This window comes from Coffea arabica, chromosome 2e, assembly GCF_036785885.1.
Source record: "Coffea arabica cultivar ET-39 chromosome 2e, Coffea Arabica ET-39 HiFi, whole genome shotgun sequence".
Classification (NCBI taxonomy): domain Eukaryota; kingdom Viridiplantae; phylum Streptophyta; class Magnoliopsida; order Gentianales; family Rubiaceae; genus Coffea; species Coffea arabica.
The window spans coordinates 27,881,860-27,904,547 of NC_092313.1; the positions used below are offsets into that span (position 1 = coordinate 27,881,860).

General features: G+C 35.3%; 2 protein-coding genes, 1 long non-coding RNA gene and 1 other non-coding gene across 16 annotated transcripts; all 4 read left to right on the forward strand.

The window, feature by feature from the left end:
• The first annotated feature begins 1,012 nt into the window (after positions 1-1,012).
• LOC113732257 (nuclear transcription factor Y subunit A-1) lies at positions 1,013-8,564 on the forward strand. 3 transcript variants are annotated; one of them, XM_027257938.2, is made up of 6 exons: positions 1,013-1,248; positions 2,284-2,506; positions 4,488-4,603; positions 4,872-4,934; positions 5,714-5,866; positions 7,773-8,564. In XM_027257938.2, the coding sequence occupies exons 2-6, from the start codon at positions 2,311-2,313 to the stop codon at positions 8,154-8,156; spliced, it is 912 nt and encodes a 303-aa protein (XP_027113739.2). In that variant the 5' UTR covers positions 1,013-1,248; positions 2,284-2,310; the 3' UTR covers positions 8,157-8,564. The 3 variants fall into 3 exon arrangements, with proteins under 3 accessions (XP_027113739.2, XP_027113738.2, XP_071936353.1); XM_027257937.2 differs by having other exon boundaries at positions 1,017-1,248; positions 5,702-5,866; XM_072080252.1 differs by lacking the exon at positions 1,013-1,248 and having other exon boundaries at positions 2,267-2,506; positions 5,702-5,866.
• Positions 8,565-10,696: 2,132 nt separating this feature from the next.
• On the forward strand, positions 10,697-15,086 carry LOC113732258 (uncharacterized). 11 transcript variants are annotated; one of them, XR_003458704.2, is made up of 6 exons: positions 10,698-10,916; positions 11,250-13,069; positions 13,140-13,239; positions 14,292-14,357; positions 14,457-14,656; positions 14,745-15,086. XR_003458704.2 is itself a non-coding variant. In XM_072080256.1 (6 exons), the coding sequence occupies exons 3-6, from the start codon at positions 14,016-14,018 to the stop codon at positions 14,799-14,801; spliced, it is 531 nt and encodes a 176-aa protein (XP_071936357.1). In that variant the 5' UTR covers positions 10,698-10,916; positions 11,250-13,069; positions 13,140-14,015; the 3' UTR covers positions 14,802-15,086. The 11 variants fall into 11 exon arrangements, 6 of the variants coding, with proteins under 6 accessions (XP_071936357.1, XP_027113741.1, XP_071936356.1 ...); XM_072080256.1 differs by having other exon boundaries at positions 13,140-14,223; XM_027257940.2 differs by having other exon boundaries at positions 13,146-14,223.
• Positions 15,087-16,441: 1,355 nt separating this feature from the next.
• Positions 16,442-17,793, forward strand: LOC113732261 (uncharacterized). Its single transcript, XR_003458707.2, has 2 exons — positions 16,442-16,687; positions 17,201-17,793. It is a non-coding gene; the product is annotated as an uncharacterized lncRNA (long non-coding RNA).
• Positions 16,927-17,056, forward strand: LOC113733557 (small nucleolar RNA snoR130). Its single transcript, XR_003459066.1, has one exon. It is a non-coding gene; the product is annotated as a small nucleolar RNA snoR130 (small nucleolar RNA).
• Positions 17,794-22,688: the final 4,895 nt, after the last annotated feature.

Sequence of the window (22,688 nt, forward strand, 5' to 3'; positions counted from 1 at the left end):
AGTTTTATTTCTTTCAATTTTGATTATGACGAAGCAAGAGACAGATTTTGTTAACATCAAAAGTAGAAGCCATTTTTTGATAAAAATATATATAAGCCATTTTTGACATCTAAAACTTTACCCCTAGTAATACAACAATTCTCCATGAAGAAAACCATAATTTTGGACCAAAAAAGGTGCAATTTGGTATACATATTTGGTCTTTTGGTGTCAAAAGATTAAAAATGCCAAAGAAACAAGTATTTAAGGGCATGACCATCTTTTCATAATTTAGCGGGGGGCAATTTGTGTGTTTCATGAATACGAGGGGCAATTTGTTACTGAAATAATATTACATCCGGTATTGAAGATTATGCCTAATTATTAATATCCTTATAGTATGGGTCCATGATTTAGGAGTCCAATTTAAGATTTATGATATCTTTCTATATATAAAAAATGTTGGCATTAAAATTTTTTTGTCATTATTTGTTATTCCAGTTTTACCTCTAAGTATAGATTTATACATATAATCACCACAAACAAACTAATATCAATAATTTATTTAATTTCAACGACTTCCAATAATTTTTCCTTTCAGAAAAGCGTCCAATAACTTCCTTTTGATTTGGCAAATCAAACTTCTAATAACTTCTGCCTTTGTCATAAAAAAGAATAAATCCTACCCTTTCATTGAGGAGAAAAAAAACTTTGTTTTTAATTTGCATTGCTTGATTTTAATTTGGGGGTTTGCCTCTTCCTCTAGTTCTCCATAACCATGTCACTAAACTAATGCAGAAAGACCTTGGCCTTTTACATCCCACTACTACATCCTCAACTAGGAAATGACATGACTGTAAATAGAAGAAGGTTCAAGGCCATTTTTGGCCTCAAAATCTTCAACTTCTGATCCAAAGGGGTAATCAAACACCCTTTAAATAAAATAATAAATCAACAACTAAAACAGACATCCCAGAAAGTGACATTGGCGTGAAACATAAATAATTCCAAACCTTAAAATTGTTTTCTTATTATAAAAGAAAAAGAAATTCACTCTTCTCTCTCTCTAGAATTCTTTTTTTTTTTTTAATTCTGTAACTTTTTATAACAAAATAAATACTACATGCAAGAACACTGTGCACATCGACTACTGGCTGGGGCTGGGCTTTCCACAGAGCAAAATGGATTCGAAATAAAGTCTTTCAAACTCAAAATCAGACCAAATTCCTTAAAGGGTTTGCTTTAAATCCATTGCTCTCATCTTAAAAAGTAAGTCTTTATTTATTTAATTCATTTTATTCGTTATTTTTTGGTGTCACCTCTTTTTCACATCAAGTTAGTAATCAGGGTTTTCTGATTGGGTATGATTTTCTTTTTCTTGAGTTATTTTTGACTGGGAAATTTGATTTCTAGCTCTGTTTTGACTGCCCTCGAAAATGATTGGAACCCGGAAAGAGAAACAGGGGAAAAAATATTAAATTTGACATACTAAGACAAAAAAGCTGAAAGCTTGAGTGAAAATGGAAATTGAGATTTTGGTTTGGTTTAATCTTGTCGGTTGAAAAAAGGGTTCACTTAATATTGCAACTTTTCATTTTCTTTGAAGTAATTTGTAAAATATGGTTTGTTATTACGGAAGAATTAAGGGTCCAATGGGATTAGAGTGGTGTAAATTTTGATCTTTGAATTTCACTTCGTTCTAGTGTCTTTCAGTTTAATGTAAATTGTTTTTGTAAGTTTTCAGGCTTTAGCTCCAGGTGAATCTTTGGAAGGGATGATTCATTGTCAATTTTTGTTAAAATATCTAATATATATGCTCAGTGACAAGAGGCTTAGGCACTGGATTATGGTTGTTTCGTTTTCTAGGTGGCTATGAAAGCTGGAAGTTAGAAAATTAGAAAATATGGAAAGTTTTAGCTGTAGTTAATAGTGAAATTTAGATTAACTCTGAAACTTTGTTGACTTAAAATTCTAGCTAGTTGATACTTATTTTGCTAGCGACGGGATTACCATGGAGATATATGGATCCAGGTAGGCTGCATTAAACTCCTCTTTTGGCAATTTTGACCGCACGAACATTTACATACTGCATAAGTTGGTTGTCCAAGAAAACGAGTTGACACCGACGTGTGTATCAATATGTAATCTGGGACCTAGAAATAGAATGGAGTATTTTCCACCTCTCTCTCTAGGCTTACATAGTTGACCTTTAAATTAAAAGATGCATTAGTATCAGTTGGTTAAATTGTAAGACCCTATTTCGATTTCTTTATTGTTCTTATTTAAGTAATTGGTGTTTTATAGCTGGTTGCTTACTTGGGAGGAAGTATAATGCCCACTATAGCTAGAAATGAAGGTAGGCAGCTTGAGACTGAAGTCCACAATATTACCTCATCAAGAGTCTACACACAGCCTTGGTGGCGGGGTTATGAAAGTACATGCCTGCCTTCTCCAGGGGAAAGTGTAAATGGTTCTGTCAGTGAAAGCGTCACCAAGGAAAGGGACACCAGTGTGGCTCCACCATCTGGTACTAATTCTGCATACTTTAGTGCGGATGCAAATTTTGTGTGATATGACTCTTTGTTTCATCTAATTTTAATTCCTGTGCAGTATGAGAAATTACACTTTATGTATTAGTATGTTGCACAGTTTGATGATTTGATTTTGTTTGAGCACGATATTGGCAACCATTTGACTATGACATTAAAGCCAATATGTTTAATTTGCCGCTCAACTGTAATATTGACTATTTTTTTGTGGTTTCTAGTTGGACATCCTTTGATTTGGTTCATTAATGAACAACAGGGCAAAATAGAGAATACAAGACATTAACCATCCCAAAATATATTAACTATGGACAGGATTAGGAAATGGAAATTGTTATCTTGGTGATTCACATTTTGTCCTAACATAAGAGTCATTCTATGGCACTCCTTCAAGACCCTGGTTTTTTCACGCCCTTCTAAATGGCTCAAGACCTTGTGGTTTGCTGATTGAAGTATGAAAGTAGCTCGCTTATATAGCTCCCAACAACATTAGAAGTGATATAATTGGTATGGGGGTTCCTAGTGGACTTGCTAAGACATGAAAGTGATCCAGCAAGGAACACATTTTTGAATGTTTCAGCTTTTCAAACTAATTGCCTCCTAACATCAACCTTTAACATTTAGAAGCTTTCACAGATTAATGCTGAATGTGGACGTTTAAATTCCAAATTTAACATGATTTGAGCTGCAATTGATTTCATGATGCATGTTCTTGCATCATCAGTCTTTTGCCTACATTTCTAAGTAAGGCTTAGATATGGTAAAACTATCCAATTTTACATTCATGGAATCCTTAATTCCTTATCATCTCACCTTTAAGATTTTGAGGTCTAGTAATGTTTTGGAAAAAAATTGTTCTGATGGTCCAACAAATTATTATTTTGAATTGGTTCTCTTGGATAATACCAATTCATTTGAGGTACTCAATGAAGATGGCTCAGCTATAGCAGTGAATGCTTTTGTGATGTTCATGATGTTTTGAGAAATGTCAATGGTATTAAGTTCAGTTCAATTTTGCAGGTTTAATTGTCTATAATCTGCAAAGAAACTGACAGTTGAAATTTCTAGCATTATATTTCACATAACCTCGGGAAACAATATATAGCTTATTCTGAGATTTCAAACATTTCTGATGTTTAAGTTATCTGGTAACTTAGAGAGTCTTCCCTTGTACTTTAGTACAAGACCAAAAAGAAAGGACTTACCGAGCTAGTTTTTGTAATTTAAAGCGCTATGAGAAAATCTAGCTCCACTAGAAGTCATTACTCCGGTAAAGAAATTTACCGGCCAGCAATCTTGCACAGGACTGGAGTTCATGATGCTTTAGTTCACAGAGTGATTTAGATCAGTGAAATGAGATCTCTGAGTTCTCATTTCATTGTCACTGTGCTATCGTCATTTTTCACAAAAATTCATAGCTTTATGGTTACCTCCTTGATACTTACTTTCTGCAAGATGTTGGTTGCCTTCCTGTTACTTTCCTTCTGCAGGGATGGTTTTTTCCTTAAGCCTAGAATGATGGTAATATCATTTTGTTTGATCAAGATCTCTGCCTCCATGACAGTATACTGTTGTTCAAACAGGTGGAAATTAGTTGTTTGGCCTTGGAAAATTCAGGGTACCTTGAAACCTTGGGTGAAGATGTGATACACAAGTCTAAGTGACATGCAGTTTGGAACAAATTTACTTCAGATGACAAACTACCATTAATACCTACCATCCCCAACCCCAATATTGGGGAAAATTAGTCTTTCTTATTGTGCTTGACTTCTGATGTGCATCATCCATTGCTTCCCAATGAGATTTATGTTTGTGTTTCTTTTTGTGATGATAACTTCTACTTAAGTTTCCCAAATAAAGTGCATGCAAAACAATAGGTTTGCATGCTTTTGTCTGGTAAATAATTCCATATGGTACATTTCATTCATTTTTACCGTACAAGTTTATAATGGTTGTTTACAGAATCAAATGGAAGTGGCGGTCAAGGACCACAGCAAGTCAAACATGCACCATCAACCATACCTATGAGTGGGCATCTTGATTCCCCTTCTCAAATGGAACTTGTTGGCCATTCAATTGTCAGTCTCTCTCTCTCTCTCTCTCTCTCTCTCTAGTTCCTTTTTCCTCACCAAAAATACACGCCTTGCTCTATTCGAAACTAAAAAAGGAGAGTGAACACTAAGCACACTGAAAGAAACACAAAGGTTATTTAGATATGAACAACTAATGCATCATTACCATAAGATCTAAAAGATTTGTTATTGATTGATATGGGTTAAGGATTTTCTCAAATATTCTCTTTTTGCCTTTCATCTTAAAACTGTGCTCTTGTAATCTTATTTGCAGATGTTGACACCATACCCATATCCAGACCCAGCATATGGGGGAGTAATTACTTATGGGGCTCCGGTAAGGATAAGTTCTCATTTTCTATTTCATCCGGAGGCTTCATGGTTGTTCATGTGTTACTGTGCATAGGCAGGTTGTGACTTGTTCTATGAACTCTATATGAGTTGCCTCTCTTAGAACTGAAAAAGTCCTTAGCAGTTTTTCATCTCTAACAAACAGAAGCATTACCCAAGCTATTAACTATCTAATTTTGAGAGCCTGTACCTTTTCTTCTGTTTATCCTTTCCTCTCTCCTTAATGTCTGTGCATTCCATAAATTTCAATTTTGCTGCTGAGCTTTCGTTATTTTAATGGCTATAATTGGGAAAAGCTGACTGGTCTAAAGTGCTGCTCTATGCTAGCGGGGACTTCTGTGTTTGCATATGCATTTTTATGTAGATACATCAGCTTTTACTTGCATTGAGGACATTTGTGAAGAAAATTGGTTTCTGCTGATTTTGGCTTCCTATGAGAGCTCCTTTAGTAAAATTTTGATGTTTGCCTTGTGTTATAGAACATGAGAAAGCAAGAAGTATATCCATCAATTAAAATGAGGGGGGAGGGGGGAGTTGGGGGTGGGAGGAGAGAAAAATGGGCTGTCTATCATTTATTTTGTGGGCATTTTAAGTTTTGTAGTCATTTGCATAGCTGGTTACATCATGTATCTACAGAATACTACTATTTTTTTTCCTCACTGCTTGCTTGTGTTGAGTTTGTGAAGCATCTGGTTTTGTTGCACACCTCTTAGTACAGTTTGAAAGTTCGTAAACTTTTTTGCCTGCTGCTAGGTGCATCCTCAGTATTTTGGGATTCATCAGACGAGAATGCCTCTGCCTCTTCAGATGGAGGAAGAACCAGTCTTTGTTAATGCAAAGCAGTATCATGGAATACTGAGGAGAAGGCAGTCACGTGCTAAAGCAGAGATGGAGAAAAAGATTATGAAAGGGAGGAAGGTAAGTTTCATTTAGTGGCTTTATCTTTTTATATAGTGTCTAGCTATTTAAATAGCACCACTGCCGAGGTATCTCGTTGTTCTTGGTTCTTCTCCATCCCATGTATTTTGATGAGTGGGGAAAATAATGCTGACAAAATGTAATGGTTTTTTGCTCCTCGGGTGACAAAATATATAGGAAGAAAAAGATTGGAAATACTATTATAAAGTTGATGGTTAAAGAGCAAATGGCGGGATTAAGTTTTCTTCTTACGTCAACTGACAGCTTAAGATAAACATAACCATCAAGGAGTTATCTAGTTTCCTGGCCATAATAATCTCTTACAAAATGTAATGGTTTTCGGGTTGGGTTTGACAAGTTCTTGAAACATTAACATTAGGCTGACTTCGTTTGGTATTAGGCAATATGACCCAGGATCGCCCAATCAAAGTAATGGCACTGTAATAAAATTGCTTAAACCAGGTTGGACTTTGGGTTGTTATGCCTGACCTTAATTCGCTTACCTACTTCTTTTTCCTCCTTTCAAGAAGCTAAAAGCAGGGACCTACGGAGTGCAAGCCAAGTAACAGAGGGAACATATTTTGGTATGCAATTGTGAAAGTATTAGGCTTTCAATAGGATAAGGAAAGAAAGGGAGACAAGGACAGAAACTTCAAACTAGAAACCTGGAAAGTCCAATAACCATAATGTATGCCCATGTTCTGACAATTCGTCTGCAAGATTGAGTGATACTATAATCCCAGTAACCTTTTTGTCAAGTTGGGAAGCACTAATCCAGGAACTAAATTTCTGGTAGACCTTAATTGCTACTTTTTCAGCAGCTGCAGTATTGGAAATTGAGGGAACTTTAAGTGATTAAACTAGGTTTCCTCTCATGCCTGAATGTGGGTATTCTTTTGGGGGTTCTTTCTATTCGAATTTTGGAGCTTCCTTTTTTAGGTACACAATTGCCTTTGCACTATCCTGTTGTGGATGAGCAGCAGCAGCTTTCAGTGGCAGACATATTCATCTCTGTTCTGAAGCAAGATCATCTCGACGTTTGATGAAATGAAATGTTTTAAGCCATCCTTGTAGAAAGGCTGATATGGAATAATTGTATTGACTGATATAAATAATTGTATACTTAGAAGTTCTATTTGGGGTTTCAAGATTTGTTATTTAATCTGAAATTTTTGTTTGATTTTTTTTTTCAAAGAAATTGGCTATGTTGCTTTGAGTGTAGATGATATAACGAATTCACTCTTGGTTTGGAAACTCATTTCATGATATGAACAAAAGAATGAAATTTGATATTGGTCTTGTACATGCCTGTGGTTTGTTCTCTTGATCTTGTTTTCCCAATTGGTGCTTGTTTAGCTGCAGCAGAAGTGCATTAAGGTTTTCAGTTTTCAATACATTTATTACATGAGTACTTAGGTTTTTTCAACATTCTGGACTACAAACATTTAAAATATTTCTGCAAGAAAAAGTAGTATGTATTGTCTGTAATAAAATTTTACATATTATTCTTCTGTCTATTTGCATTATGATTTTCATTTTCTCCTTGCCTCCTTTTTGTTTATGTGGGCTTTTGCATTTAGCACTCTTCCAAATTTTCGGCTTTGGATTTCCTGTTATAGAATTGCTGTTACACTCCCTATTACACCTATTATAAAGTTGACACACGTCTCCTTGCTTTTAATATCAGTGAGGGATCATGATTCACCAACAATCAATAAAATATTAGATGAGTGGATAAGTTTCATTTGAATACGAGGTGTAATAAAAAGTGCAACACCAATATGTGTGATATGAAATGCAAAGTCCATTTTTGACTGCCAAATATCAGATACTACTGTTCATGAGTTGGCTCCAGAGTTTATTCTTGCTATCTCTTGAAAGTGTTGCTCTCTTTTTATTGTTTCAGCCATATCTTCACGAATCTCGGCATCAACATGCTATGAGAAGAGCCAGGGGTTCTGGTGGTCGTTTCCTTAATACCAAAAAGCTCGAAAACAATGAATCAAGATCGTCCAAATCTGCATCAAAGGAGCAGACAAAGTGTAGGGATGCTGTGCCAACACAATCTGGCAACTCATCAGGTTCTGAGCATCTATCAACTGACTGTAATGGATATTCTGATCAGTTGCGAGAGAAAGAGCAGATGCTTTCAAATGGCAATGGCCGTGGTATTTCATCATTTTATTATCAACAATCCAGTGGCAGTGAGCGAGGAAGACAGCATTTCAATCAGGAGAGTTGGAGCTTGCTGGTGAACCAAGCCCCACGTGGGGCTGCTTCTAGCAATTAAGAAGCTTCTCCTTCAGGGTATGGAAGTGTCTCCGGCGCTGTCATGTCTGTTGAGGTGGTCATGAAGACATCTCATCCATGATGGTTGACAGTGGAGGTGCTGACCCATCTTACCCACTGAAGGGATCAATCTCTGCAGCATGAAAATGCTCAGGCAATTCATTCTTGGCTTGGTTACTTGTCTGTACGGAGGGGATGATTGGAGGAACAAAGAACAGATGGGGAGCGTGCTATAGCTTTCAGTTCTCCATCAGTTTCCGTTTTCTCCCTTCTTTTCCCTCTTCCATCCATGTAAATTTAACAACATCAACGGTAGGAGTAATCTTGGATTTGGCATCTTAAACATTGAATTCTGTCATGAATGCTCAGTTGTGTGAGTCTTGGTTGTTTGTACCAATGCTTTGACTCAGATTCTTGCTTATTCTTTCAACAGCGCAAAGAAACACACGCACACAGAATCTAAGGTAATTTTACCAGTTTACCCAAAAGGCAATTGCTGACTTTTGGGTAAACTCACGCACTCAGATTCTTGCTTATGGAATTTGGGATTTGTTGTTACACATCAGCTTTCGGTTTATTGTCTTTGTGGAGTTCTGAGCATGCAATCCTTACACTTGTAACACCTGCAGGCTGCTGGATTTGTCACAGCTTTGTTCAGTATGTTTTCTTGAACTGTCCTTGTAAGACTGGATTCTGAAGGATAGCATCGTTATTAATCAATAGCTACCAACGAATGCCCATTGCCTGGTTCTTTTAACAGTAATTTTCTTAGGGTAAAACCCAAAAAAACTCATTTGTGGTTAAGCAAAGATGTAGAAAAGTTCTCCGTGATTTTAAAATATGCAATTTGACACTTCATGGTTTAAATGAAATTGAAAAGACACTGGAAATTATCAAAATTAACATGTTTGAAGCACATGCGTTTGTTTTGCAACTAGTAGTACCGGAAAACATTTTTTTATAATTAATTTTCATTTAATATACCTATTCTACCCTTCACCAAAAAGCCCTTATGGTTAATTCATCATACAGAAAAGGCTTCTATGGTTTTGAAACATATAAGCTGGATTTAATTCAAAAATTTCAGAAAATATATTGAAAAGAGAGAGAAGCTTCCTGAGAGAAATTGACCGTCAGTCGTATGCACACTACTTTTGGGTATGGTAAAAGTTTTAAATTTGAATTTTTGCTATTATAATATTATTTAAGGTCTTTTTTTTTTTTTTTTTAAGAATTTCAATATTTTTTCTTTGTACAAAGTGAAGGAAAATTTTGCAAAATAATTACTTATATCTTTTCAAGCTCTCGGGTGGGCAGCAGTACTAGATTCTACGATGCCAGTACAAGATTTGTGAGTGTTCGCAAAAGGAAAAAGTTAAAATTATTAAAATTGAAAAAGCCATCAAAAGGGATGTTGCACTTTACATGTACAATGGATGATTGTTTGGGGGGGGTTCGTGATTATGGTATTATCCCATGTACAAATATTAATCAAATCAGAACAACTGTTTTATGTATGAAAGAGATGAATATTATATTTTTTGAAATCATATGAGGGTTTTCTGCATTTTACCCTTACATATATTAGGGTATTTTTGTCATTTCGTCTACCCATGTTAGTTTTGACGATTTCAGTCAAGTTTTCAATTTAGTTAAAATCAAGAGTTTCGAATTGTATGTTTTGAAACCACGGAGAGCTTTCCTGTATATTCGCTTAACCACATATGACTTTTTTGGTTTTAATCCATTTTCTTATTGCAAGGCACGTTTATTTTTAAAGTAAGAAAATGAAAATCATTCAAACATCTCTTATATTTTATTAAATGAATTTTTTCGTCATTTACTTTTAAAATATTAATTTTATGCCCCTTATAAATTCAAATTAGTAAATTTAGTCTCAACTTAGGTTTTCGATCACTTTTTATCTAGAATTCATAATGTGAATCAAACATAGTTATTTTTCAGAGGCAAAAAGATTAGGTATCATTTATAGTTAAATAAATGACTGAATCCATGTTTGTTTTTTCACTTTAAGTGGGACTTGATTCAAACTATATTTATTTTTATCATAAGAAAGTAAGATTTGAGCCAATCTGTATTCATTTTTGTTTCTAAATGTGTGGGATCTGATATTTTGTACTTAAAAAATGATCACATGTGAAACATATAGTGATTTCGGACTAAAAGGTGGTCAAAAATCTATGTTGGGACTAAATTTTACCGATTTGAATTTGTAAGAGACGTAAAGTTAATATTTCAAAAATGAAGAATCAAAAAATTTATTTAACGAAATATGACGGACATTTTGAGTCTAATAAGAAGGAAAAATTGCTAAATTAGTCCCTAACCTTTTTTATTAGTGTCAGTTTGGTCTCTATCTTTTAATTTTATCCAATTTAGTATCTAAACTTATTTTTCATTTTCAATTAAGGAGTGCTGCGGCGGCGCCACCAAAAAATCGAACCTAACCCCTAATTGACTGACAAAAGAGGGGTATTTTTGGAACATCATTGACAGGTCGATAATTAAATGTGTAATCCGATAAATTACACACCAAAATCCTTCAGACAAAATAAGGTAAAAAAATCAAACTTGCAGAAGAAAAAAGCAAGGTTTTTTAAACACATCAGATTTTGGGCAAATGATTGTAGTGAGATAAAGAATAAAGCAGTACATGGTGTTGAGACTCAAATGATGGAAGAAATAGGCTGGAAAATGCACAAGCAAGACAATGTTAAAGAAGGGGCATCTAGCGGGTGTGGTAAGTGAAATCACTTAAATATGAAAATTTTTTGTATGAATCAATAGTTTAAACTTAATCAGGCTAGTAGAGAGTTTGTGAAAATGTCTTACTTCTAAGTGGATGTATTAAAATGAAGCAATAGGATGAAGTCAAATTTTTTTGTGGGGGCAAGGACCATTGGACCACTATTCTGGTTGTTTGTTTTTATAAGGGGTTCATGTGATCCCTGGATCTAAAATAAGTTAGGGTTGTTGCGTTCATGTTTCTGAAAAGGTAGACAATGATAATTCAGACTTCATGTGTTGCATAAATTAAATAGTGACTGATGTTATTTTATGAAAAAATAAACAGACGAGGACTTGGATGCATTCAATCTACATATTTACTATGGTGGGGGCATATGTCAAAGAACCAGAAGAAAAATATTTGGGAGGCAGTATGGAGATTTTTGAGGAGGTTCTAGCCATGAGAGTGAATATCGCTGCTGTGATGTTATTCTGTGAATTTCTTGAGTGACATAAACATGCAAAATACATGTACAGAATTCCAATTTGAGATGGCAAATTAAGACTTATTCAAATAGACGTTGAGGATGATGTCATAGCTATGGCTTGTGTAGGGAAGTAAAATGGGTATGCAAAAGTATACGTGGTTCATGACTTCCATATTAGATTTGTTGATGGTAGTGAACAGTGCTTTGGGGTTGAAAATGAATCTGTAAAAGAAAATGATGATTTGTTGTATGTGGATATCATATTCGATGACTTCTTAAGTGGGATTGTAGAAGTGCTAGTTCACGCAATTGTAAAAGAAGATATAAGAGAAATGGAAAATAATAAGTGAAAAGCTGCTGCGTTTGAAGGAAGAAAATGGAGGAAGAGGAGGGTAAGAATGGTGCACGGTCAAACACAATTGAGGATTGTGAAAGTTTTCATGATAGCGACTATGACTTTAGTAAGGATGATGATGATGCAATTTACAAGAATTGTATTCCTACTGTTGATAGGGCACTGGAGCAGCAAATTAGCAATCTACAAGCTACTGGTGAAGGTGAAGGAGCAAGTAAAAGTGCAGCTGATGAGAAGTGTAAAATGACAGCTGATATGAAGGGCAAAAATGCAGCTGATGTGAAGGGTAAGAATGCAGTTGGTATTAAAGGCAAAGGGGCAAGTGAAAAGCTGCTATTCAAGATAGTGCTTATGTTGATTTCAGCATTTATGCTGGAGAACAAATACCTATCAATGAAGAGTCAGATTTCGTGAACACAAAGGAGTTCAATGGCAACTATTATTCCTCGGATGAAGATACTTTAGTAAAGAAACCACAGTATGTAAGATTTAGACCACAAAGGGACATGAAGGATCCAAAGTTTTTTGTGGGTCTACTTTTTGATAACAAGAAACTATTCAAGATAACAGTGAAACATTATTCTGTTAAGTGAGGCAAGGAGCATAAATGGGCCAAGAATGACAAGAATAGAATTAGGACAAGTTGCAAGAATAAAAAGTGTGCATGGTTCACTTATACAGCTAAGGAGCTGGATTGTGAGGCTTTTGTAATCAGGACCATGGGGCCAGAACATGCATGTGGTCGAACTTTTTATCACAAGCATGCCAACTCAGGATTCTTAGCTAGATATTATATGGAGTTTTTGAGATTGAATAGAAAGGTTATATGGTCTGTATTTAAGGAAAAGATTCATCAAGAGTTGAATGTGCGTATTACAAAGGAGTAAGCATACAAGACATTCAGGAAAGCCAAGATTTTGATTCAAGGCAACGACAAGCGGCAATATACAAGATTGTAGGACTATTGTGATGAATTATTAGATCAAATCCAGATTCTACAGTTTATATAGAGGTAGAGGTTGACGAGATAAGTGGGAAGGAAAGATTCCAAAGACTTTATATTTGCTTTGCAGCCTTGAAAAAAGGTTTAAAGGCTAGGTGTAGATTAGTACTTGATGTTGATAGTTGCCATCTAAAAGGACCATATTCTGGAGTACTTTTGATAGCTGTAGCGATAGATGCAAATAACTACATTTATCCTATTGCCTATGCAGTTGTTGAGGTGGAGAACAAGAGCTCTTGGAAGTGGTTATTAACTTTTTGAAATACGATCTTAGCATCCATGAACAAAAAAACTAGACATTTATCAATGACCAGTAAAAGGTACATCATATGTCTTTCTTCAATCTTCATTAGAAATCACAGGTGTTTCAATAATTTTATTTATGTTAAGTGACAGGGATTGGGTTTAGCAATCCAAGAAATTCTGCCAGGTGAGGAGCACAAGCACTCTGTTAGGCACCTACACAATAACTTCAAGAATCTGCATCCAGGTGAGACATTAAAGGGCATGTTTTGGGCTTGTGCCAGATCTACATCTATGAATAAATTTGAGAGTGAAATGGATGCATTGAGAAAGTATGATGAACAAGCTCACAAATGATTGCTTAACAATACAACCTTACACCACTGGTCAAGATCACATTTTAGATCCTCGTCGAAATGTGACATTCTCCTTAATAACTTGTGTGAAAGTTTCAATTCTATCATATTGGATGCTAGAGAAAAATCCATTATTGGTATGCTTGAGAACATTAGGATATACCTTATGGAAAGATTAAGGACAAAGAGAAAATGAATGAGGAAAAAGAATGATGAAATCTATCCAACAATTGTAAAAAAACTTGAAAAAACAAAAGATGATGCAAGAGCAAATATTGCAAGATGGTCTGATGTTGATAAATTTGAGGTTATACACATGTATAGAGGTACCTCTATTGTAGATTTAAAACGGCAGGCATGTACTTGTAGGAGATGGGAAGTTACTGGCATACCATGGTCACATGCTTTATGTTGCATTCCTTTGACTAAAAATGAGCCAGAAAAATTTATGCATCCATGTTACACAAGAGCTACATATCTGATGGTTTATGAGCCAACTATTGGTCCAATCAATGGACCTAACAATTGGAAGAAATTTAACAAAACCCCCTTGAGTGCACCAAAGAAGGTCAAACTTCCTGGTAGGCTTAAGAAAACACGAAGGAGAGAGCCAGATGAGCCAAGGATTGATTCAAAGGGATGTATATGATTGTTTAGGAAGGAAATTATGCAAATGACTTGCACTAACTGCAAGCAAAAGAGACACACCAAGAGAAAATGCCCTAAGATCATTGGAGTAGAAAATGCAAAATGCAAGGGAAGGGGACCAGCTTTCAACACCAATAGGTGCAAAACATGCAAGATTCTTGATCATAATGTCAGAACTTGTCCATTAGCAGGCCAAAACGCTCAGGACAATGCTAATAAAGCTATTGGTATGACTGTTGTTCATTAATTGTCCTTACATTGCTCTTGAGGACAACTAACCTTTTTTTAATTGCAGCTGATAGTGAGTTTAGAGACACCAATAGGCCCTTACAAAATGAGACAATGGAAGCTTCAAATTCATGTATGAAGTTTGTTCATATTTATATCTTATTTTTTTCTACTATTTCACATCTTGACTAGTTATCCTTGTACGTGCTACTTGGTATGACTGTTGGAAAAGATGTACATGACCATATTACTGGAATGGCTGAGGAAATTGAAGTGCAAGCTACTGCTCCAAAAGCAAGCTCTCAGAAAGTGGGTAGGATTGCTTGCTGTTGGTTTTGTCATGTTCCAAGACACACCAAAAAATCTTGCCCCTATTGGAGAGCACAAGCTTGGAGAAATAGGATGGCTGGTGTGAAAAGAAGAAAACAAACAGTAAGTTTAGGAGCTGTTGGAGTGATAAATTATTTTGAACTAATTCTAAGGGCTGTTGGGAAATGACTGTTGAAAATTATTTTTGCAGGCTCATAGGCTTCTGGATGAGCTAGATGGTGCCGCTCAAGATCCACTTGAAACCTAGAAGTAGAGCCTGTTGGGACACTAGCAAAGCATATGTGCAAGCCTGTTTTGTTGTGTTTTTGAGAAATGCAGATTAGCATATTTTTTGGTTGAAACAATAGCAGTTCAAGCCTGTTTTTTCAGTAGCAGTAGCTTGTTCAAACTTGAAGTACTAGCAGCTTATCTCTATGTTCAATTTTTTGGACGAAGCAGTTGCAGTTCAAGTCTATTTTGTTGTGCTTTTGAAGATTTTCAGATCTGTATATTTTTTGGTTGAAACAATTGCAATGCATCCCCTGTTTTGCCATGTTTTTGAAGAATTGTAGATTCGCATATTTTTTGGTTGAAGCAGTTGCTGTTCATTGAATTTTAGATCAGGACCATTAGGTAGCTTTTGGATTATTGTAAATTGGGCCTATTTTTGGCCCTTTTTTTTGTCAAGTGTAAGTGTTGTAATAACATCAGCTATCTTGTTTGACTTTAGAAATATCATACATGAAGCAAAAGTTCTCTAAAAAATTTTTTGACTGCTCAAATTACGGAAGCTATTAGTATGTATGCATTTCTGCCATTTCCACAAACAATCAACACCATAGATATCATACCAAAAAACTCCAACAAACTAGTTCATTTTATATTCAAATTGATCAAAATTACAACTCAAAACCTTTATCCTGCACACATAAATAACTGATATACAACAAGAAATTCTATTACAAGCATTAGTCCGCCATTCTTCAGCTCTAGTTCAACATTTTTAATTCCAGTACCCCCTGTTTTCATCTTCCATTGCACCCAGAACAACTACAATTATAATGCAGAAGCAGACACATGCCAACAAGCCATTTTCATTTTTGCATTCAATTTGCTTATCTCCATCTTCAATGCTACATTTTCACGTTCAATACTTCTAAGTTCCCTTAACAGTGAAGCCATCACATTCTTTGTCTTCTGTGGCAAGAATGGATCATACCATAAAAAAAACTTACAAGAGCCACATTTTGGCATTCACAAGTGCTAATTCAGACCATACATTTAGACAAAACATTTACAAAAATTTAGAAAAATATTTACCCTATAATTTTTGCAGCCATGAAGCCTTCTTGAAGGGTTTGACTCTATCTATGAAGTTACGATTCAACATTGCTCATGGCAATTGCAACACACAATTTTGTCTCTATTGTGGTATTCATCATTCCCTTTATATAGCTGTTTCCTTGATTCTGATAAATTTGAGCTCCCATTCTTCGTACCTTGATCACTACTTGAGTTTGATGTTTCTTTGGTCCAATTTCTCCTCCAATGCATTTTGCTTGCTGTGATTTTGAACACCAGTTCCAAGAATTGGCAGATATGAACACTAGTTTCTTTGGCAGATTAAAATGAACTTTTGAACCCTAGCCCAATTTCACCGTTGCCTTTCTCTTTCAATTAATTTGGTGTGTAATTTATCGAATTACACATTTAATTATCGATCCGTTAGTGATGTTCCAAAAATACCCTCTTTTGTCGGTCAATTAAGGGTCAGGTTTGATTTTCTTGATGGCACCGCCACAGCGCTCCTTAACTGGAAGTGAAAAATAAGTTTAGATACTAAATTGGACAAAATTACAAGATAGGGATCAAATTGACACTAATAAAAAAAGGTTAGGGACTAAATTGGTGATTTTTCCTAAGAAGAAACACATTCAGAAAGAATTGTGACCCACACATGAAAACCCAAAAGGCAATCCCAAAACCAAAGTAAGTCTCGAGCCTATCTATAGTGAAATCCACAGATCCGTTTTGTTAGGCCCACAAGAAAGAGAACAAATATCATATTTCCCCACAATCACAGCTTCGTCTGCTCCAAACAATGCCCTAGGAACTTCAGTTTCATTCTTCTTCTAGTGCAGCAAACTTGAGCTGGTACTCCCTCTCTTCTTCTTAATCTTTGCATTTACAAATCTGCTTTTGATCCACTTTTCTGATTCATTCATTCTTTTATATCTGTTGTTCTTGATTTTTATAGTTGTTGGGGTTCCTGTTTGTGGTTTTAAATGAAATTTTCTGGTTCTTTTTTTTTAAATTTAAATTCTTCTCATTTATTTGAAGTTTCAAGATTTGTGGGAGGTTCATTCTTGACTAATTATATCAAACTTTTGATATCCCACTGATGAAACATTTAGTAATCTGAAAGCTGTGACTATAAATTGGTGCTCCCTTCTGGCAATCCTGATTGCTTAGGTTGAGGAACCATAGCTTCTTCCCAGGTGGATATTAGGCATTCTGAGGGATATGTTTGCTTTTTCCAAATAATCATTACAAAGATTCATTTACCTTAGCCTTAATTTTTCTTTTGATTTAGTTTCTTGTTCTCTCACTTTCCCTCCTTTCTTGTTTTTTTATTTCTCTTGTATGTTTTTTTTTCCCTTTGGAAAGAAAAAAGTTGACAAAGTTCAGAAAGGCTATCCCATTCCAGGGCCAGGATAGGTAGGTCCTGGCTCATTTTTCAGCTGTTTACAGTTGCTCTTCAACACTTGTGCTGTCGAGTATGCCCATTGGCCGGCAAAGCCTAGCAAAAACAGTCGGTCAGAAAATAATGGAAGCAGGGCCAAATCCCAATGTGCAAGCTGCCTCTGGTGGCTCCTTATCTTCCGGCCTAATGCCAGAAGGAATGCGAGGAAATGATACAAAGAAGCCTGCAATGGTAAAATTTCCTGAAAGAGCAGATGGAGAAAACATGACGGGACAAGTTCATCATAAGGGTCCACTGCGATAAGCAGATCACGGGTGGGTACACTCACGGAGAAGGGAAACATTAAGTGAGGTGAAACAGTTGCGTATGGTATGATTACAGTCGAGCTGCTAACTTGGATTGGACTAATTGTGCTCACCATGCTTGAGGGGACGAAAGTTGATAAGGATTTATGTTACAGAGAATAATTACTTCTATAATACAGAGAGACAGCAAAAGTAAATACTATTCTTTAAACCATTTTTACAAATAAAATCTTTCGTAGTGTTGAAGGCAATTAGCATGTAAAGCTTGTACATTAGATGAAATCCAACGTTAATATCACACAGAGAATTTACTCAAAATAAATCAACTTTTTTATGGGTGTGAAAGATGAAATTTTTGTTATAAAAAGAAATTTCAGAATTTGAAAAATCCGCAAAGTTCAGAGCTTCAATTACTTCATTTTTCTCATGCTTTACATGAATAGGAACAAATAAATAAATAAATAGATAAATATAGTTGTGAAACACAAAAAGGGAAAAAAAGAACTTGCAACTATTCTTCTCTAAATGCGTTGAATATTTCATTGATTAAATTCTATATTTTCATTGACATTTGTATGTATGTATGTATGTATGTATATACATAGTTAAAGCAAAGCAAAAAATTTAGATAAAGAAAAACAAGTTTAGAAAATTTAAATATGAGGGTATTATTGACAATCCTTCACCTTTAATATTATTGACACATGATCTCACAATCACTTCAAGAGTGCCAAACGATATTTTAAAAACCTCAGAAAAGCTAGGTCATATTTCGTGAAACCTTAGGGGAGGTTTCTGAATTTATCCCATAATATTTTATTTGTATTATTAACACATTTTCTAAGTTTTTTTTATATTTCCAATGATTTTTTTTATTTCAAATATATTACATTATAAAAATCACGACAGTAAATATTTTAAACAATATACTATCCAAGCACACTTGTCTTTGCCACAAGTCCAAGGCTTCAATTTTGGAATCATATATTTTGACTACACTGCCAGTCAACTTACTGCTTGTGTTGGTCTATACAAAATACTGACCCCTAACACCCTTTTAAGCTTCCTACCTTCTTGTTTTTCAATGTTGCACTTCAAAACAGCCATGAAATTAACATAAAATCTATTGTCAAAAAGTGGTGACTCACAAATCTTAACCAACATATTATTTTTCTTTTTCTTTTTCTTTTCATTCATCAAATAATTCTTGGTTCTTTTCTGGTAATCCAGTCGCAAAAATATTAATTTTTAAGACTTGTCATTCAGATTCCATTTCTTTCTTGATGAAAACAGAATAAATTATTCTCGTTTTTCTTGTGGTTCCCTTGACTTAAAAGTTAATCAAAGCAGGCAACCAGGTAAATAGTTAGAATTTTTAGATGTATTCTGCCTTCAAACATCCATTCCTGTACTGCATACAAGGCAAACAAATAGCAAAGAGAAAAAAAAAATATAGCACAGAGAGAAACTCCAGATGTTCTGCAACTACAAAGCTTGCATCTCTAAACTAGTATACTCAGTCCCATTGGCAGCCCTTATCTTAATCAGTTTCTGGGATTTCTAATACTTCATCCATACATCTGTACATAGCAGCAGCTCTTGATTTAGACCATCAGCTTCTAGTCTTGGTGATGATGGTTCAACAACCCCACCACATTGCAGCCCTTTGATCAGGAGGAGCTTCTGCTCCATTGGCTGATGATGTTTGATAGTCAAATTGCAGAACATGATCATTCTGTTCAAGTTTTTAAACTTGTTGATCCTTCTTCACCTCCTGCAACTCTCTGTTCTTGATTCTGGCGATGAGCTTCTGTTTTGGTTGATGATGTTGTTCATCACCCAATTGAAATAGTAATGGACTAAGATCAACAACTTCCACTTTATTTGACAATGTATTGTAACTTGCTTTTGGATTCTTGCCCTGTTACAAGATTCCAATTTGTCTATGACTAAAAATTCACATCTCTTATTAAGGAGAAATGTAACGAAAACGGTTTTTAAGGGAATTGCTACCTGCAAACTCATTTCATTGGTCTCTTTCAACAGCAAATTGAAAACCCTTTGCTTTTCATGGTAAATTGAAACCTTCTTTAACTCCTAAATGGTAAAAGTAGGTCAATTTTTTTTAGTTCAATTCAGAGAAACTCAAACTGTTTGGAAAACTACACAGTAGAATAAAGAACATACCAAATTTAATATATTGTTCTGTTCCATCAAGTGACGTAACTCCTGCGTCAACCGGAAAACCTATAAAATATTAATGCAAGAATACAAGGCCGTATTTGGATGAATAAATTTTATATACACTGACAGCATATTTATATTTGACATAAATCATATCATATTAGTACAATAATTTTTTTCCAAAAACTTTTCAGAAAATACAATCGCAACAACCTCCAAGCAAAACAACAAAGATGTACTAATGTGATATTTGGACTGCATACAAAAAAAAAAAAGAAAATCAAGAAAGCCCAACATATACCTTAAATAAAACTAGAAACAAGAAACACAAGCAAAGCCATCAAGAACAGCAGCATAGAGCATCAAGATTGCTATGAAAATAGCCCAAATGATCAACAGGACTTGTCGAGAAGTATATGATCACTTGTTAGTAAGATGGTAACACAGAGTTAATTGCTTAGGTATTTATAGATGAAGATTTGGAGTTTGTCTTCATAATTGAAAATTTTTCGATAACAACAGTTGGGATATGTAGATTAATTAATAAAGTTTTACCAAGTCATTGGTAGAGAAGCAGATAAGAGACGAAATCTTTAATTAAATGTAAAGGCCTTCGATTTTCAGCAATTCTGAAATTCGACCGTTACTGATATAGAGAATTCAAGTTAATCAGAAATTTTATTAATATCACAACCGTAGTTTCCCTTTATGCACTAGCGTCGTCATAACCTTTCCCTGCATTCTTGTAATTTTTTCCCCCTATAATCATTCCTTTGTAACGATCATAATGACCATTTTTCCAGAGATGTTGGAAATTATTGTGACACCAAACCATAAATAGCAAAAGCCTCTTCTGACTGATGTTGCATCCTCATGAATAACAGCAGTATAGACAAATTAAGAGGGCACAGAATTAAATTAACCTCACTGATGGTATCATGATCCTGTGGACTGGGTGGTGGAGGGGACAAAATATTAATCCCTGATCTTGTCTTTTTGAAAAGCCATGACTGGTTCAGTGAAACTCTAGGACAAGTTCTTATAAGTCCAGGAAGTTGCAGTAAAATATCTGCAACTGTTTTCTCTTCGTTGGAGAAGTCGCCATGATTTATGGTAACTCTCTTCAATTCTCTGAAGAACATATCATCATCATCATCATCATCGTCGTTGCTTAATAATGATTCTTCCTCCTCAACCTCCTTGTCCTTGATTAATGGTTCTTCACAGGAGCTCATATTTGTTCTTTGGAATTTTCTTGACCTGCTAATAAAATTTAATGGCTCTTCAGAAGAGCTCATATTTGTTCCCTGGAATTTTCTTGACCCACTGATAAAATTCAACGAGGAAGAAAAAAATGATGGGAGGAAAGAGTCGGATATGTGTTCATGAATCAAGAGGTTGCTAGCACGAGTTCATGAGGATTGAAACACTGACAATGCCATAAAGAGCTTGTATTTGCTTTCGCTTGGTTGAGGACTTTGAGACCGAGCATGGCTCTATGAGGCTATTTCTCTTTTCTTTTCTTTCTCTTCTAAATGTGCCAATTTTTTGAGAAATTTCCGACATTCCCTTAAATTTCCTTTTTCTTTTCATGTTTATTCGTTTCACCGAACCTTTTACTTAAAAGGGGTATACTCACAATATAGAAGCAAATACCAACAAAATTAAGTCAGACGGGATAGAAAACGAAACTGAACTTGAATCCTATTAATGTTGCTCTCCTAATATCATTCATCCAGTGGACGTGATGCAAAAACAATGGAGGAGGAGAGGGTTAAAGGCTAAGATGAAGAAACTTTAGATTCCTTTAAGTAGGTAAAAGCCCAAAAATGCCACCCAAAAAAAAATGTCAAAGCCAGAAAAGAAGAAACTAAAAGAGTGAAAGAAAGAAGAAGCAGATAAATTTTGAGCAGAGCCCTCCAAAGAAAAGCTCAAACGAGTCCTCTGATAAGGTTCTTTTTTGGTACACATTATGGTGTTCTTTTCTGTCTCTATCCACCCCCCAAAAACATATGGTTTTATTTTGTTTAAAGGTGCAGAGAAAGAGGAAGAGTGAGGAGGAGGAGGAGAAAAAGAAGAAGGGAGGCTAAAGAAACTGAGCCAACAGCTAAGAAAAGGGAAAAGAAAGTGTATGATTTGCCTGGTCGGAACTCAGAAGAGAGACCTCCTGAAGAGATACTTCCATAATTTTTTTTTTAAAATCCATGTGTGTCTGTCTTGGGTACTTTGTAACACTGACCATTATCGTCTTTTGATGTTCAGAGAGACCCTTTAAGGATTTTCTACAAGAATTTATATAAGCATCCTGGAAATGTTGTCAGCGGGTGCATAGGCATCCGTTTGGGTCGGTAGTAATTCAGTTCCCTCTAAGTTCTTTTTGGGCCTCTTCACGTCCCCTTGCCCCCTAGTATAGAGTAAGTGGAGGTCTATCGTATCCGGAAAAAAAAAAGTGCCAAACTGTGCAATGGCAGCAATCTGGTATGGATATTTCCCCCTTAAAGCTTCTCTGCATCTTTCAATATTTCTTTTTTTGAATGCCTTTGTTAGTAGTTTGTTCGAAAAAGATTTTAGGCCTTCGTGTTCATTGCAACTACAACTCAAAGAATGGTAGCTGGAGAGCTGTCATGGCTAGAGATTCTACTCGTCTTAATACAGGACTTGAGGGATTGTCACGAATGTCTGTAAATGTTTTTTTGTAGCTTTTATTGTTTGTCTCCCTTGCTCTCTAAATTAACAACTAAAAGGAAAAAGAAATAGCTAGTATATGTAAATTGTGATAAGAAAGAAGAGGGCGACACACTTTCAGAGTGCTGTTTCAAATCCGGGCAGGGTTAATCATTTATCTTCTAGCAAGATTTCAAGCCAAGCTTGCAGTGATGACAATTGCCTGATATTGGCCTGGCCTCGCATCTTCAGCCAAAACTAATCTGGGAATTGGGATGGTCTTAAAATGATTAAAGAA